This window comes from Hesperophylax consimilis, chromosome 4, assembly GCF_061612785.1.
Source record: "Hesperophylax consimilis isolate HC1 chromosome 4, BYU_Hcon_1.0, whole genome shotgun sequence".
Lineage (NCBI taxonomy): Eukaryota > Metazoa > Arthropoda > Insecta > Trichoptera > Limnephilidae > Hesperophylax > Hesperophylax consimilis.
The window spans coordinates 22,895,276-22,913,757 of NC_142839.1; the positions used below are offsets into that span (position 1 = coordinate 22,895,276).

The window sequence follows — 18,482 nt, forward strand, 5'->3', positions numbered from 1 at the left end:
AGCTTAAAACAAACTACAACTATGAGAAAAGCTCGCTAATGAGTAATGAGCTCAAAACCAACATCAACTTTGAGGAAAGCTAGCTAATGAGTAATGAGCTCCAAACGTTGAATTGTTTTTAACTACAGCTGTTATGCAAGTAATGTACTCGCGAGCCGTATTTTCTAAAACAAACCATTTTTCCGGTTGTTAATTACAATAATATTATCATTTTGATGGTTAGTATGCATGTACACATAGAATATGTATAGCTTTAGATCATGTCTTACTTACTTACCTACAGAGGCGTTTCTGTGTGTGGGACATCCATTTAAATCAAGGTTGTTTGTAGACAGACCAACTTTACTAATATCTTGGTAACTGTAAAATTAAAAATCTGTTTGTATCATTAAAAACTCGCGAACAGTGAGCTCTAGCGACATAAAAATTTCGCAGCTATTTTTTTCTGTAATTTTGACTTGAATATAATTATTTTTAGCTCGTAGGCTCATTTCCATAATGAGTTATGAATCTATCAATCTGTATATTTGTGCGACAAAAACTCTCAGGGAACTCTTGCGTTTTGATATTTACACAGCATTCCTGTTCCGAATTTTTAGTTCAATACAACTATTTTAATGCTTTCATTTAAAATACAAAATCATAGCTGGTAGTAATAAAACATATTCAGTACTTGATAACACCTGGTAGAATTACTTATTTTCGACTTTTTAGTATAATTTGACATGTTTTTAAAGAATTTTGGTCTAGTTTTTTTTCTTCAATATTTCTGAAGTTATTGCTACATTCATTTGAAAGAACATTAGGTAACTAAGGGCGTGTTTAAATTAGTACTGTATACAAAAACTGCGATACCTTTTTTTTCAATTCTATAAAAATCTATATAAATAAAAATTTAAATGTTAGTTTGTTCAAAATCTTTAATATCCGAAAGCACCGATTGCTTTGAATGTTTAACACAACTTTGCATTCGAATACCCAGTAAGCAATTATTGGAAAATAAAGCTGCCAAGTTTTATTCGCTCTAAATCTGTATAATTTCAAATATAGTACAGTTAGAAAGGTTTAAAATTGCAATACCATTTACATCATGAACTACGGAGCTTTGAAATATACATTAACTCTTAAGTTTTTTGCCAAGCTTTCCAACTATTTATCGATAAGAAAACTTATAATTTTTTTTAATAAATAATAATTAATGTATTGTACTTGAATTAGATACTAAATTATTTCGGGGAATTTGGGTGGTAACAAGTAACTTTACTAGATTACTCCTTTAATTAAGTACTTGCTTAATTTGGATATTTGTTAGGTAGTAACAACAAGTAACTTACAGGTAACGTTGCAATAAAAGTATAAAGCTTCCTGTACCTGTTTTGTGGTCTGCGGGTCGGGATCCAGGCCCAGTGCCATATTCCTTGCCGTCTCTACTTCTGAAATGGTTCAACCCTCCGAAATGACATAAGCTTACAAGCCGTGGGAGTAAGTTACGACCCGCGCTTTGACTTGACTAGACCTGTTTGATCTTATCGCTTTGCGGATTTGAAAACGACATTGCAAATTAATAATTATTAACAGGTACACCATTTGACTTTGTATTTTATTATACCGCTTTCCGAATTTGTTCATTTTCGTCATTGATTACCGGGCAAAACTATTCCTGTTGATGGATGGTCAGTAAACTTAATTTAATACGAACGTTAAATTGTAAGTGCCAATTTATTCAATACATTAAATATGTTTATTGCTTACACCTATTCGATATTATTTATGTTCGACTATCTTTAATATCTCTTTGAAGAAGAGATATTAAATTTTAAATTTTTTGTCAGATGTTTTTACATAATTGCCACACATATTTATGAACTGAAAGTTGAGATCCTTAATTCACACAAATATGATTATTTTTTGTGTCTGTCTAAGGTAGATAGGATCTACCATCATAAAAAAGGATTAGTTTGTTTTGTGGTAAATTAGATAAATATGAATTTCTGAAAATGTTGTGCTGCTGAATAAAGGGAAAGCAGAAGTTCAAGAGAGACGCTGGGATGATCCTAGCTATTCAGATCTGGTACTGATACCTATACTTTTAAATTTTGGTACCTGATTATTATGATAACGTACCTAGTAGTACCTTCCACTCTCAAATCAGGATGTTAACAAAAGTACCTTCCACTCTCGAATGAGGTGCAAATGAACGATATTTAAATTGTGGTACCTGATCAGGATGAGAACAAAAGTATCTTCCTCTCTCGAATGATGTGAATACGTACGATATTGAAATTTATTTATTTTTCAAAAGACCAACATTCACATTTTTTACCCACGTCTGAATTTGAACCTTCAGTCTTTGGGCCCAGAGGTAAGTGGTTCGCTCTGCCACAGTCAACTGAAGAATAGAAAAGTTTGCTACCTTCTGCGTTTTGGACTTACCTATCGTCTTGAGAATCTGAAAGTCCTCCAGCTCATACTCCTTCTCTTCTTCCGAGTACTCCGTGTCGCTGCTGAGTTCCACCGAGGAGGCGCTCTGCAGGGACTTCATGTCCGCGAACTCGGCGCTACACTCGCGCACCAACTTGGAGCTGGCCATCATCTTGGAGCAGGAGTAATTCCTCTCACCAGACAGACTACTGAACAAACTAACACTTGCCTAACTATCAAAAACTCAACAAACCATCGGAATTATCCAAAACACGCAACTAATAATATCTATAATAACTTCACTAAACTATTTGTTTTTATCAAGCCCGATCAAAATTATTCACTCGTCTTAACGTCCGATTATCGTAAAAAGTTTACAGCTTTCAAATACTATTGATATAACGCCGAAAATTATTTATTTACAAGCGAATCACTCTCTAAAAAGCTGAATTAAAAAGTCACGATCAAAGAAAATCCCAGATGCATTAATAAATCTGAATGTTTTAAATTATTGAAGTTTTTTTTGTCAAATGACAACAACGCCGACGTCCGTAAACTCGAGCAGACGAACAGCGAATAATTTATGTATTTCACGTACTAACGACCGCTTCGCTCGGCAAACCAAGCCGAAGTAAGAGTGAAAACAAGACCGGTCTGCGGGCGGCTCCCACTTCACAGTTCACACTGTTCACGGGGCGCGGGTGTTGTTGAAATGTTGGCTCTATCGGCGATACGATACTGCTGTACGTCTGAAATCCGAAAAATTCTATTGATATATAGTAAAGAGATATCCGAAGATTCAATCATGATGATTATTTCATGTGGAGGAGCATTATTTTAAATTAGGAGCTACACCGAGTTAATCGGAAAATTCCTTCCGTAAAGAAGATTCATGGCTTGATCCTGAGTTTAAGTAAAGTAAGTACTGAGTAAGTTTTTTACCATTTTTTTAATAATTTTCCAGGTAGAATGTTTTTCAGAAAAATAAAAACTTTCTCAACATTGATAATTTCAAAATTTCACAAAATATCAAAAAGATTCATATTTTTATAAAAATTTCCCGATATATTCCGTTCTAATTTTTTCCATTTTATAGTAAAAATTCTTTTCATTAATAATGTCCAAACATCACACAACATCAAAAAGTTATTTTTTTATAAAAAGTATCAAACTTTTTATAAACAAATAGATATACCGTTTGGACTTTTTCATTTCCACAGGTTTCATTTCCGACCAATTTAATATCAAAAAGAGAAATAATTTAATAAAAATTTCCCGACCCATTTTCAGAGCTTTAAGTTTCATTTTCAATTTCGCTAAATGGAAATTACCAAACTTCACATAACATCAAAAAGGTGCCTTTAAAAAAATTTCCCGACCTATTTTCCGACCAATTTTCCCAGAAGAATTTTCTTCAGAAAAATTGTTTCCAAGATTTGAAACCTGAAAAATTTAAAATATTTTCAAAATCATAAAGATAAATGTCAAAAAGATATTATACATTCCAATATTTTATGTTCATTTGTATTCCTTTCAAGGTTTTTTTTGTCCCGATGAGTTTGTTTATCGACCGATATTATTTGTTCAAGGAACCGTCTATTTTTGGAATCGGCTGCTTTCGGCTTTTATAAAATTTAAGCTGTGCCTATGAACCAAAAAATGTGTCTAAAAAATATCTATATTTATATGCAAATGGTAATCTTGAAACATTAGAGCTCTCAAACTGATTTGGTTAAAAATTGCTGTCAAAATGCACAATTTAGCTAAGCAATCGACATAAAACTAATGCAGTAAAACTGCGCAGAAAAGTTCCACACTGAACTCTGCTGCAGATCGTTATCTTACTATAACGAACTCGGTCGAACGAAGTCGGTTTATCTTGATTGCTTACCGACCCGTGGGAAAACGGGCTTAATAGAAATTTGTTTTCATTCGTCCAGTGAATTTCAAATGAACAAAGTTATACAACATACATAAGAGTATATTCATTACGTAGGCATTCACAAATGTTTTTATTTGGATAGAAAAATGAATAGGGACCTATCTGACAAGTAAATTTTAGCACAAATTCTAAAAATTGCTGGGAACTATACTAAATTGCACGAAGCGCATCAAAAAGCCGCATGCAGGGCCTAGCTATGTGACAAGTAAATTTTAGCACAAATTCTAAGAATTGCTGGGAACTTTACTAAATTGCATGAAGCGCATCAAAAAGCCGCCTGCAGGGCCTAGCAGCAAAAAACCTTTTGCCAACCAACGTTTGATTAATTCATTGCAGACTAACTGGTATTTTAATAAAAAAATGTTTATTCATATTTAACTTCTAAACATTACTAGAATGTGTCTCGTTACTATTTTACTTAATTAGACATGTTCTACCCATTACATAATAGGAATATGCCTCCTTCTTATTATTACTACTTTAGTCTTGTTCAACCCAATACCTAATAGGAATATGCCTCCATCCTATATTACTTAATTAGTCTTGTTCTATTGATTACCAAGTAGGAATATACCTCCTTCCTATTTTACTTATTTAGACTTGTCCTACCCATTTCATACTAGGAATATGACTCCTTCATATTTTACTTCTTTAGTTAGTCTTATCCATTACCTACTAGGAATATGCCTCCTTCCTGTTTTATTTATTTAGTCTTGTTCTACCCATTACCTACTAGGAATATGCTTCCTTCCATTTTACTCATTTAGATTTGTTCTACCAATTACTAGGAATATGCCTCCTTCCTATTTTTTCCGTTTGTTTTTATACCATTTTAGCTCTTCGCTTCTGTTGAGATAGACTTTGCATATCTGCTATATCAACAACCATTTTTCTAGTTAAGCTTATTGTTTTGAAATAAAAAATACTCTCAAAACTAGTTCTGTCATCCATGAGTTAACCGGAAATGTGTTTTATCTTACATTTGGAAAATTTAAATCTGACCTTGAGCTTGTCAGCTATGTATCTTTTGGTGACCGGATAAATCATCAAAATTATAATTCATCACATTTTTTAAAAGTTATATAAAGTCATGGAAAGTGATAGAACAAAAACTTTTTTAACTGGGTTAAGTAGGTTAGGTTAGGTTAGGTTAAAAAAAAAAAAATTTTCATCGTTTTTAATGACTTTATATCACTTTTTAAATGTGTGTTGAATAATCACTGTGTTGAGTTATCATGGAACCGTATCTTTTAATTATTAGTACTTACCTAATGGAATATTTTTGTCATACATAGGGCGGGAAATATGAATTATCAGCGTCACTTGTTTATTATTACTCCCTAAACCCGAAACAATTTGTGCATTAGCCACATAGATTTAAACGGCCATAATGATCATTCAAAAATATATAAATTGTATCGAACAATGGTTTTTTAGTAAAAACCGTTTATACCGAAATTTAGTGACACTGCTAAACTACAACATCAAAATCATTTATTTATTGGATGGTCAAAAAGATACTCCTACCATCTATAACAGAACGATGTTATCTACTTCTCTTGAGGCAAAAATTCAAGTTCAATTTGCATTACAAGCAATGTATGAGTAATCTTCCAAGACAACTTTGTTTCATCTTTTTTGGTGAGTTTACCCAAATTCAGGATTTAAATAGGTCAGTCTATCAGTTCGAGTCTCAAACTGCGATGCACAATTTCCATGGATCGAATTTAATTTGAACTGTTTCGGTTGTCAATGGGTAGAATAAAATATTGTTTTAATATTGTCTAAAATAAACTTTCAAATCAATCTAGCTTTTCATAAAAAAAAAATACATAAATTAAACAGCTGGGAACTTATTATATAAATTTATTTACAATCTTTGGTATAAATATGTTTTAAAGTTAAAACAATTTAAATGGCTATTCAGTTATGAGGGTAGGTTTACAAACAAAAACAAATTCTTGCCAAACTAATTTTAATTTAATTAAACACTAATTAAACTTTTCTTCATATTTATAAATAATAATAACATATTTATAATTTAGTAAAACATTTTTGTCTTCGTTTCTAAATCATGTAATTATACCCCTCTAATTTACTTACAATATGTACATTCAGCTTGACATACTTAACTTAGCAATTGGCCAAAAGACAATTTAATGAAGGAATGGACTATTTTTTAAATGATTTTTTTTCAAATCCAAAATATGTACAGTGGCGACGAGCCCAACTTGCCAAAATGTTAATCAAATTTAAGCCTTAACATAATGGAATATACATTGAAAGGCAAAAGCAATATTTCAATTATTATGTAAACGTTAGTTTAACATAAGTAGTGTTTGAGTGTATGTTTAATTTGTAGTAAAGTTATTAAAACATTTTAAACTTTTCTAAATGTTGATTTCTTTCTGTCTTCAGTATTTAAGTGTTTGTTATAAAATCAGTGCACTAGTTTCACTTGTATGCAGCGGAGGCTTATTACTTTTTATAATGAAAATAAGTATTTTTTGACAGGACGATGATATTATATTATAACATAGGCGTCAGGAGGGCCCAACGAGATTTCCGAAAATACAAATTCATAATTCAGCTCAATAATTACATTTTTAAATATTACGTTTTTTTTCCAATCTACTCCAGTATCACAAAGAAGTCACTAGCAGAATAAGAACTGCTTCATTATGTACAATTTTCAATTGATTAGTAAATTATTGTTCATGTCAATTTATACATTGTAATTTTTTAATTAAAAAGCTTAGGTACCAATATACTTATATTTTTGTAGTGAAAATATTCTAGCTGCAGACCAAATGGCTGATATCTGTTTTAATATTCTTATTTATTTTTAAATGCCCCTTAATTGGCTTTGCTTTGGTTCAGATGAAAGAGTTCCTATTTAAATTTCCTAATCAGAAAATAGTTAACAGATACATAAAATGATTTAAAGTTATACAACCTACATATTTAAAAAAAATTAAATATTATGTACCTACAAACAAGAAATAATATTTTTTACACAGGATGTTGATCCTGGAAATTTTTCGCATAACTCGCCACTTGTGATGAAATTGAATTTTAGATAATTTGCTGTGATGATTGATAAAGTTTCTACAACCAAGATACCATAAATTAATGATTGTGACTTGATTCAATAAAATATGCTTTTTATTTTCCACCAGCAGAAAAAAAAGTTAGGTCTATGGCCAATTGTTATCATTAATAATAAATTATTCCTTAATGATTAAACACAATATTATAAAAAGTACATCAAACATAAAGATTTTTTAAAAGATTTTGTTCTGATTAAATGCAATATTTATATTTTTCTCTCAAGAACTTATAGCAAAGATAAAATAACAACGTAAAAAATTACTCTTTTTATAATTCAAATATAATTAAAAATGGTCCTCTAAATTACATTTGCATATTATGTACCAGAAAGGTCTAATAATATAATAAAACCTACCATTTATACATATTAAAACAAATTAAAAAAATAGTTTATGTTTAACTATGACATAACTTGCAAGTATGGTGCACTTTTAGTTTGGATTACCCTCTTAGGGTATTTCTTTAGTCATTGGGAATACCTACTTCATTATTCTAATTCGGCTGTATAAGTTTAAAATTATAATATGATCCATATAATAATACCGTATACCTAATAATATCATCAGTTGTTATTTTACCATTTTACCAGACCTGCTTTCAGTTATATGTATTGAGTATAGTCCAGCCACGCTTGTGATAGCACAAATGCTTGATAAATAAGATTTAATAAAATAGACTTTGCACTTAAATGCTCCTAACTTATGAAATTTGAAGACAAGATAACGACAGAATAATTTTTTACTTCAAAAATGATGGTTCAACAATATATTTAATATGCAGTTACATAATAATAAGGTTCACAGCAATTCCATGTTTACATAAATCAAATCTTAATCAGGGAAATAAAGACAAAATTGTTGATTGTCGTCAACTTCCATTGTTATGGCAAAACAAAAATTATTCAAGAGAGAGAAAATAACATTGGGTGAAATTGTGAACTAAATATTTAGAACAAAAGAAGCATGCATAGCAAAAAATTCTTTCAAATTTACTTACACTGTGTAAAATATTTAAAATTAGTTGTTTTAAAAAAAATCATCGCAGTAATATAAAATAATTACATTTACAGACTTTTGTTTGTTCCTATTGAAAAGAGATGACGTGTGATAATGTCCTATGATACAATAATGTAATACATCCCTAAATAGTATAAAACAAAGTCACTATCCGCGTCTGTCTGTTTTTGTGCTTAGGTCTTCTAAAGGGTTTTCACTATCATTTAGAGAATTTCTTCAGGAAGGTTTATACATATACATAATACATACATAAATATTATATTTATTGGAAGTAGAGAAAAGTCAAGCAACGTCGGGTACACTTTGGCTGCCAATCTTTTTGCCAACAGTTTTGTTGCTATGACAAGATAATTATGGTTTGAACATTGTAACTGTTGTTATAAGATAATGTTTTTAATAATATCGGCGGAGAAGGTAAGCTGCAGCACCCAAAATAATGATATTTGTACTTTTTAAATTGAATAGTTTAGGTTCTTAAATTATTACTTTGGCTGTCTGCTTAGTGACACGATAATTCCGATCAGCTGTTGTAAAACTTAAAAGTAACCTCGCTTCAAACACCGAACATTCAATTTTTTTTTGTCTTATTGTATGCGCCAGGATAGTAGTTGGAGGGGAACCTAATTTCGGGCGTGAAGGAAATGCGGCAGTGTCCGGCGCGTCCCCCCACAGCGCAGTAGTTGAAGCGCTCCGGGGAGCCCGGCACTGCCACGCACAGAGACTCCCATATGGGCCACGTGCTCAGGCTGTACACACCATTCAGCCGGGGCGCGGTCTGGAATAAACAATACAGGTTAATACGGCAAACATCTGGAAAACAGCTCATCCAATTGAAACCTGGCCTTTTCAATGCAGGCTATCTCACCACGTGGCACATATTGACGTAATGTATATGTTTTAGTAAAACTTCATAGTAATAATAATAATATTTGGCTGATTTATATAGAGCCGTTTTCGTGAAAAATCACCTCAAGGGCGGTATAATAATTGAAGGGGTTGCGAGAAGATAGTGCTGCTAGCCCCGATAATATTCCTGCTATTGTTCCCAGTGCAGCTACTCTCAGTCATCCTATTGCTCTGGTTATGCTACAATATTTTTAAATGGGAACTCCTTAGAGATTGGAAAAGAACTATAATTACACCCATCTAAAAAAAAGGTGATCCATTTAAGAAACTCAAACCAGCAAATTACAGACCTGTAAGTTAGACTAGTATCATTTGCAAAACTATGAAAAGAATAATAGTGAACGAGATACACTCATCCCTGATCAAAATTGACAGAATCTCAAACAAACAACATGAATTTGTACTGAAAATATCTACAATAACCAATCTTATTCTCAACTGAGCAAACAAGTAGGACAGACGGATTTCTACTAACAATTGACAAAATATATCTTGACTTTGAGAAAATCTTCAAAGCTGTTCCAACTATGTACATAATAGACCGCTGGCTAAACATAAATTGAAAATGTATCTTTTTCAAACCATCTTACCTTTGGGTTGTTTACAAATAATATTCCATAGTTTTCCCTCGCTTCCTCAAAAGATGCTGCAAGTTCAATGATGGGTGTTTTTCTTTCATTTTCTTGCTCTGATTTTATAGCGCCTTTGCCTGATTTCGTAACGCCTTTTCCTTGTCGTTCGCCTAATTTTCCTGGTTCATTTGCCTGTTTTTTTTCTTTGCTCAGGTCCACAATTTCGGGGTGCCAAATCCACTGCAATAAAAAAAGATTTTAAAAGAAAATTTAATTTAATTTTAAGGACAGCATTAGTTTCTAATACTGATTGTAAACAATTGTTATATGGTCCTCCCACCGAGAGTTTGTTGTATCCTCTCTTTCTGATACATAAATTGGTTATGAGAAAGTGGGAGCGGTTACAGCAGAGCTATCAGCAGAATGTCTTTAATCAAGGTACTTACGTGGGTAGACTTATCCTTGGAATTCTTGCGGTCTTTGGGGATATAGGGGCAGCGGTGCAGGCGGGCACACAGTTGGCCTTGCAGCCCGAGACCCAGCAGGCCCCCGTTCCAGGGAGTCACGGCACCCCCAATGATCCCTGCTTCTATTATGGTGATCCGATCCATGTGGCCACAAGATATGCGCACTGGGAGGATGGATGCTGGAAATACAAAGTAAATAAATTGATCAGTCTCTATTTCCATCATATTGATAGGTGCTGCTATTCGGAGGTGCTGTAACTGAGTAGATTTTATATAATTGACCAAGCTTAAAGGAGCGTATTCAAGCTAGCGCTTTTTACCTGATCCCGCATTGGGCTGCACGTCTTCGGTGTAGGCGATCACCTGCGGCCACTGTGGCGCCATGCTAACCCCCGTGTAGGGCCCCCGCCTGAAGTAGGTGCGCGTGTCCCCGTTCCAAATGCCGCAGCCTGAGGGAGATGTCACGCACAAGACAGGGGCGCTGTAGCCGGCCACGGGGGGCATTATTACCAAGCCTGGAAGGAATGAGAAACAAATAAGTTTTATTTTTTATACACATAACTAGCGTCCAAATATGTGTTGAACATTGCAAAAGCAATGCTAGCCTAACAAAAAATCATATTTTGTTAGTTCCAAAGTAGAAATTGTTATGTATAGATTAGACCAGCTACTCTATAGAGTAATGTAAAAATATGTTGAAAAATAACAATATTTTTAGAAAATTAGATAAATATGTTTTTTGGTAAGGCAGTAAATAAAAAGATGTAGGTATTTTAAGAAATATATATATATTTATTATCATATAAGATTGTTAATAAAAGAAAAATTTGCATATTCTAATCTTTATAATTTTTTAACATATGGTATTTTAGAAAGCAGTTACCCAAATGCATATGTGGCTTATTAGGACACGTGTCACAGTACTCACTGGTTTCCCGTCTGCCACCTTTTTCTGCCCTTTTCGAGCAGACCACACAGTCCCTCTTGGGACCCTTTCTCAGAATATGGAGTTTTCCATTGAGCCTGGTCTCTGAAGGAGTGGAAGTAGATGGTCTACTTTAAGGCTTTTTGTACTCACACACTCATCTACAAAATTTTTGATAAATTTCAAATGGCTCAATGGTTTTTCATTTTAATTTTTTTTATAAATTTATATAGAATGTACGAGTTAATGTAACATATCTCCATTCCCCAGAAAAAGGGTTCATGCCACCATTTCAGGGATTGTCTTAAGAAGCAATACGACGATGCATACTGATCAGCACAAACAACCCCACCCATGGATTTAGTATAATCGATGATAACGTTTGGTTTCTCCTTAATGATGACGCCACTACCCTTTGTAATCCTTCTAATGGATGTGGATCCTGCGTTTGCAGGGGTACTCAGCATTGTTACGACCCTTTTGTCCCTCCACGCAAGGAGCATTTTTCTGTGCTTTTTGACCGCAATAAATTTTCGTGGTGTGAATTTTAGCCTTTTGATTTCATTTGGTATCCCTTTTCTACTCGTCATAATTGTTCCTGTTAGATGACATTTTAATTCCAATAGTTCATTTGGAGTGGAATGCTAGTGAAGTATCTATCAGTGAACATATGATACCCTATTGCGTCTGGTAGTTCAATATTCTTGAATATTTGATAGAGGCATTGTTCCCATATTCATAATGACTCGTTGAATGCCCAAAATTCATCTATTTCAATATCACGCCAATTCTGCCAAATGGAATATGGAGGTAATTCTTTTGATTGCAATTTTGTTCTGGCGTAAACGTTGGATTCTTTAACAATTTCATTGGCAAGCTTGAGTGTAAAAAACAAAACAAAATTCAATAGGTTCTGAGATTGAAACAGGAACCTGTTCTTTGTGAGCCAATATCAAAGTTTATAGTGTCCATAAGGTCATCCTCTTCGGATATAGCTCAATCCTTCTCCTGTAGATTATCTACGTCTGAAATACTTGAACTGCTACTGAAGTCCAAAACATGCAATTTTTTTCATCTATGTCCTATGAAATCACTCTCACTGCTTAAACTTTTAATATCATTATTACTATCTATCGAAGTTTCATCAGAAAAGTCACTTTGCACTTTGAAAACAAACTCATCTTCACTACCATTGAATTATTATTCAAATAAAGGGAATGCATAGTTATTGTTATGAATGAAAAACAGAGCAACAAGCACAACCTATCGCCAGTACTACGACGTACTGTATACAACTGAATAGAACATGTATACATTATAAGATAAAGGGCGAAACACTATCACATGTAAATTCCGTAAAGGATCTCGGTGTCGTCTTTGATCCCAAACTGAAATTCTCTGACCATATATCGCAGCTCACTCAGTCTTGCTACAAACTTCTTGGGTTCGTCATTAGGACATGCAAGCAGTTCAATAACCAAGATGCTATGTTAGCATTGTTCGATGGCATACTGAGAAGCAAGCTGGAGTATGCGAGCGATGTTTGGGCACCGTACCACCAGAAGTACATTGAAATGATAGAGCAAATCCAGAAGAAATTCCTCAGGTATGTCTATAAGCGGACTCATGGAACCTATCCTAGGTTCATGCACCATATCGACTTACTTGAGGAAACTAATTCTGTGAGTCTGGAAACTAGGCGGAAAGCAAGTCTAGCCATTCATTTCAAAATTTGGAACAATTTTATTGATAGCCCATTCCTCTTGGGATTCTATGATTTATATGTACCAGACCACTACAGCCGAAGTCGATACCATGACTTATTCAGAGTACCAAAAGGCAAAACCGACGTCCTGGCAAAGCATAGCATGACGAGGGGAGTGGTGCTGTTGAACGAACTAGCAAAGAATTTGGATGTAAGTGACTGTTCTCTAAATGACCTAAAACAATTATTGAAGAGTCACTTACCTAAATGCTGATATGATGTAAAATTGTACTATAACTGGAATGAATGTTCTGTAATACAATAATAAAAAAATTAAAAAAATAAATAAAAAAAATGTACAACATACCTGTAAAAGGACCTTTTTATTTTTTAAACAATAAAATGTATACCTATTGTTTATGTCGCCGCTGTGGCACCATTAGAGTTGTAAAAATGTTAAAATGTGATGGATATAAAAATATTTCCATTTCACGTCATGGCGTTGGCAAAAAGAGTTTTACTAAACTATTGCACTCAAATTTGTTACTCACCATTGTTAAATGTTCTAAACAATAGCCAAATAGTTAGTTTTTATAGGAAAATACAGTTTGATGAATGATAAGCACCTGTAACGCGGGTACGGTGTGCCTGGAAGTTGAAGTACGGCAGATACACGGTGGTATTCCCGTGCTGACTCGTGAGGAGGACGGAGGTGTTGCCCAGGTCAAATAGCGCCACTATCCCACTGGAGTAGCCCACGGCTATTACTCTGTGCCCTGAATCCTGGAAACAAATAGCATTCAACGTTAATACGCTAATAAAGTTAATGTTATGTATGCTAAACATTTGTTTAGATGTTTTCAATTCTTACCTGACTCCAAAAGACTTGAGTGGCATGATACTGAGTTCTTCCCAATGTAACAGTATCGTCTCTGTAGAGTTTCAATGAGGCTACCGGTTCCGTTTTATATATATTACTCTCACTGTAAAAATATTTAAATTATTTCCTACATAAATAAATAATTTACAAGTAATTTTATAATTTACGTGAACTACATTACTAACTTAACTCCTCAGGATAATTTGTTGGGTTTTTTGAACTAACAGCTATTATCCGTAGAGTCAATTTGTTTACTTTTCGGAACAGCTCATATGGTCTTATAGAAATCATTTTATCTCCCTTACCGTTACAGTTAGAAATATTAACAAAACGGTGTAAGAAAGAAAAATACAAAGCTTTACATCAAATATAGAAGATAACCACAGAAAAATTGAAATATACACATGAAACCAAGGTTCCGATGGCAATTTGAGAGAAATTTATGAAACTTAATTTTTGAAACGTGATTTTTTTTATATAAAATGTCAAAAACGTGAGGTGGCAGTAATGTTTATACTAATACACTTGTCTAGTAATTTATTTTTTTCGTGTAAGTAATTAATGTAAGGTAAGCCATTTTTAAAACTTTTTATGTTTTTATTTTATTTTTTTATTTTTTATTTTATTTAATACATGTTACATTATTATGAAATTTACATAAAGTAGATATAATGAATCACCATACTAGGCGGCTGCCTGTTTCATGGTGACCAATTGAGTGTAATTAATTTGTATGAAATATGAAATCTAGTGTAAACATATGAAATTAGTAACTATAGATGAAGCTAAAATTTTGGAAAAATTGTAATAAAAAGTAGAAGATAGAAATTAGAAAGGAGAAAGAAGTAAATTAGCATTAGATTGTAAAAATGTACATAATTATATATATAATTTTTAATATGTGTGCATGCAAGCACACATGTGTATATAGCAGCAGACATACCTATATACATATAACAGCACATGTATACATACACCCATATGACGCATCCTCACGCATATAAACAATATATACACCTCTATCTGAGTACTTGGAATAGGCTACTAACACTATAACAATCACACATCAAAAAATCCCCGAGCGAATTCCAGAAAATGTCGTATTTGGCTATTGATTTTATTTCTAACGTTAAATTATTGAATATTTTTGGAGCAAGAAAGTTAAATTGTCTTTGTGCCATTGAGGTTTTTATTGGGGGAATAGTATAATTCGATTTGTTGGAATATCTTGTATTATGGGTCGATTCAAAAATATTTTTTTTTCGTATGTTTGAATTTATAGTAGGAGGATATGTTTTTGACGTATAAGGATTTTATGTTGAGTACTTTGAAGTCGTTAAATAAGTCCTTCGTGGGGTGAATATAGTGTACTTTGTAAATAGTCCGCATTATCAATTTTTGAGCTTTAATTAATGGATCTAATATCGTGTTAGAGCATCCTCCCCAGACTATTATACCGTAAGATATAATTGATTGGCATAAAGAAAAGTATACCGTTTTTAGTGTATTTTTATTAAGAATATTTCGTAATGACCTGAAGATATATGCCAGTTTCCGTATACGGTTTGTAACATTTATTACGTGATCTTCCCATCGTAGTTTATTGTCAATTATTACACCCAAATATTTAATGGAATCTACTCGTTCTAGTGGATTGCACAGACAACTAGAGTTATCTCTACAAGAATGTATTTTTAGTTTATGATTGATTGAAGGCTGACTCGGAATATTAAGACTAAACGTTATATATTTCGTTTTAGTTATGTTTAAGGTGAGTAGATTATCATCCAACCACTGTTTAATAATTTGCAATGTTAGATCCGCTCTGTGAAATGTTTCTTCCCATGTCTTACTTTTTAGTACTAGGGCAGTGTCATCGGCGAAAGTGATTATATTGCCATCAATAATAGATAGTTTACATAAGTCATTGATATAAATGAGAAAAAGTGTGGGACCGAGTACACTGCCCTGTGGCACACCAAAGTTAATGCTAGTTGAATGGGATGGTTTATGCGATGGTAGCTTAACACATTGCTTTCTGTCTGTGAGGTACGATTTGAACCAATCAAATGCCTTATTCTTTATTCCGATTTTTTTGAGCTTGGCTAGAAGGATTGGATGAGATACTGTATCAAATGCCTTAGCTAAATCCAGAAATATTGCCAGACATTTATCACCTTTGTCTAAGGCTTGTGTTATATGTGATGTTAGTTCTAAAATAGCTGAATCTGTATTGAGTCCTTCTCTAAAGCCATACTGGTTTGACGAGAGTATGTTATATTTTGTAAGATGGTCGATAAGTCTTTTTTTTACTATTTTTTCAATAATTTTTTATAGTGATGATAATATAGAAATTGGTCTGTAGTTTGTTGTCAGTAGGATTTCCGGACTTAAAAATTGGTTGAACTAGGGCAAGTTTGAGTTTGTTTGGGAATTCACCTTTAGTGAGACTGAGGTTTATGATATGTACTAATGGATGGATTATAAAGGGTTCAACTGTTTTTAGTATAGTTGAGGAAATTTTGTCATGATTGCACGAATGAGAGGGCTTTAACTGTCTAATGGTTTGAGAAATTTCATCGTAGTTGGTCGGGTTTAAGGTGAGTATATTATCTGTTTCACTGGCACATTGATTGATAATGTCGGCAAGGGCATTTTCATCGGTTGATGTCTTATTTAAAATCTTTGATGCTAGATTTTTACCGATATTGCAAAAGTATTCATTTATGTGATTGGTCACAGTGTCTGGATGGTCATTTAGGGAGGTGTCTTGGCCGTTGATGTTTAATTTATTGATTGGTTGTACTGTGTGATCAGTGTTAGATATTTCTTTGACGATATTCCAAATTTGTTTGTTATTATTACCGACTCTGGACAGTTTTTCTTTGTAGTAGTTTTCTTTTGTGGTTTTAATGATATTATTACATATATTTCTGTACTTTTTATAAAATATTTGGGCTTGAATGTCTGGATTATTGAGTAAGTTTTTGTGAAGCTTGTCCCGTTTTTTAATACAAAAAATTAGGCCATCTGTTATCCATGGTTTCAGTTTTTTATTTTTTGAATTATTCACATGGGATTCTTCAGTGACATCCTCAATATGTTGCAAGAGAGTTTCAGAGAAGGTATTAAAAGCAATGTCTACGTCTGTGGAGTTTAGAGTGGAGAGCCAATTTTCTAAAATAATTTTAGAAGTTAGTTTCTCGAGATTAATGTGTTTCTTTTTTATATTACTACGTGACGTTCCGGTAGTGGGTTTATTATGCATAAGACCAATTGCTATTGAGAAATGGTCCGTTATGGTTGATTGATATATAATTCCCTTTGCATTTTTTTTTGTTCGTAGAAATATGTGATCAATACATGAGTTACTAGTATCAGTTACTCTAGTAGGAGCATTAATATAAGAAATAAGCCCGTGTTGAGTCATGAGATTTTTATAGTCGAGAGTTTGTGATGCTTTTGGTTTAAGTAAATCTATGTTAATGTCACCGATCACCATTAGCTCTTCATTTGGTGTACAGTTAAATAAGGCCAAGTCTAAGGATTTAAGGAAGGATGAAATATTTTGGTGTTTAGGTGACCTGTATAGTGCAAGAATTGTGGTTTGGATGGTTTTTATTTTAAGGCAGTTGGCATTATCAATGATTAATTCAGAGATAATCGGGTCCAGCTCAGATTTTACATAGACAATTACTCCATCTGACTGTGTCTTATTATTTTGTGTATTGAAAACTGTAAATCCTGTAATGTTTTTGTGAGTGTAATTTGATTTGATCCAACATTCAGTTAAAATTATTATGTCAAAAATATTATTCAAATCGGCAAGTGTTACAAGAAGGTCATTATAGTTCTTATCAATGCTTCGAATGTTTTTTGAGAATATTTTTAATCGTTTATAGGGTTTTAGAATATTTATGCACTTTGAGGCATCATTGGTTTCAGGAGAAATCACGTTACCGTGGTTTTCTATTTGTAGATTAATATCAATCATTTCGTTTGACTAGTACCAGCTAATTGTATCACGAGCATGTATGAAGAGTATGGGTAAGTGTGATGAATAGATAAGAACAAGGTTAGTGAACAAAGATGTAATTAAAACAGAGTTAGAGCATTTCCAGTAACTTTCTTTCCAAGATTTAAATAGTAAAGAACAAGGTTAGTGAACAAAGATGTAATTAAAACAGAGTTAGAGCATTTCCAGTAACTTTCTTTCCAAGATTTAAATAGTATTGAGGTAAATGTATTAAGTGTTGTCAAGAAACAACCGCAAATATTAATACTGGTGAGAAATATTCGTGTTAATAAAAGTGGTATTATTTGTTTATATGGTGAGAATGTCGAAAGATAGGGTAAAACATTAGAATTTGTGACAGTAGTTATGTCAAAACTAGAGGAATCTGTTAAGGAAGGTATGAACACATTATTTTAGGTAAATACATTATTGATGATGGTGTAAATCATATAAAAACATGTGAGTAGGACAATACGTATGGAATGATCTACTGTTTTCTTATAGAATATTAAAGAGTCTTTA

At 32.9% G+C, this 18,482-nt stretch overlaps 2 protein-coding genes across 3 annotated transcripts in view; both read right to left on the bottom strand.

Annotated features, from left to right (window-relative positions):
• Positions 1 to 3,063, bottom strand: part of Pka-C3 (Protein kinase, cAMP-dependent, catalytic subunit 3) — a 139,217-nt gene extending 136,154 nt beyond the window's left edge. The window contains exon 1 of the mRNA XM_089631313.1: positions 2,434 to 3,063. Coding sequence (XP_089487439.1) covers positions 2,434 to 2,593 — 160 coding nt within the window. The 5' untranslated portion in view covers positions 2,594 to 3,063. The remainder of the gene's footprint in view (positions 1 to 2,433) is intronic.
• Positions 3,064 to 6,285: 3,222 nt separating this feature from the next.
• Positions 6,286 to 18,482, bottom strand: part of LOC149424374 (uncharacterized) — a 37,658-nt gene continuing 25,461 nt past the window's right edge. For both annotated transcript variants that reach the window (XM_089651505.1, XM_089651507.1), the window contains exons 16-21: positions 13,937 to 14,048; positions 13,692 to 13,848; positions 10,756 to 10,950; positions 10,415 to 10,614; positions 9,987 to 10,208; positions 6,286 to 9,265 (exon numbers count right to left, since the gene is read on the bottom strand). In XM_089651505.1, coding sequence (XP_089507631.1) covers positions 9,059 to 9,265; positions 9,987 to 10,208; positions 10,415 to 10,614; positions 10,756 to 10,950; positions 13,692 to 13,848; positions 13,937 to 14,048 — 1,093 coding nt within the window. In that variant the 3' untranslated portion in view covers positions 6,286 to 9,058. The remainder of the gene's footprint in view (positions 9,266 to 9,986; positions 10,209 to 10,414; positions 10,615 to 10,755; positions 10,951 to 13,691; positions 13,849 to 13,936; positions 14,049 to 18,482) is intronic.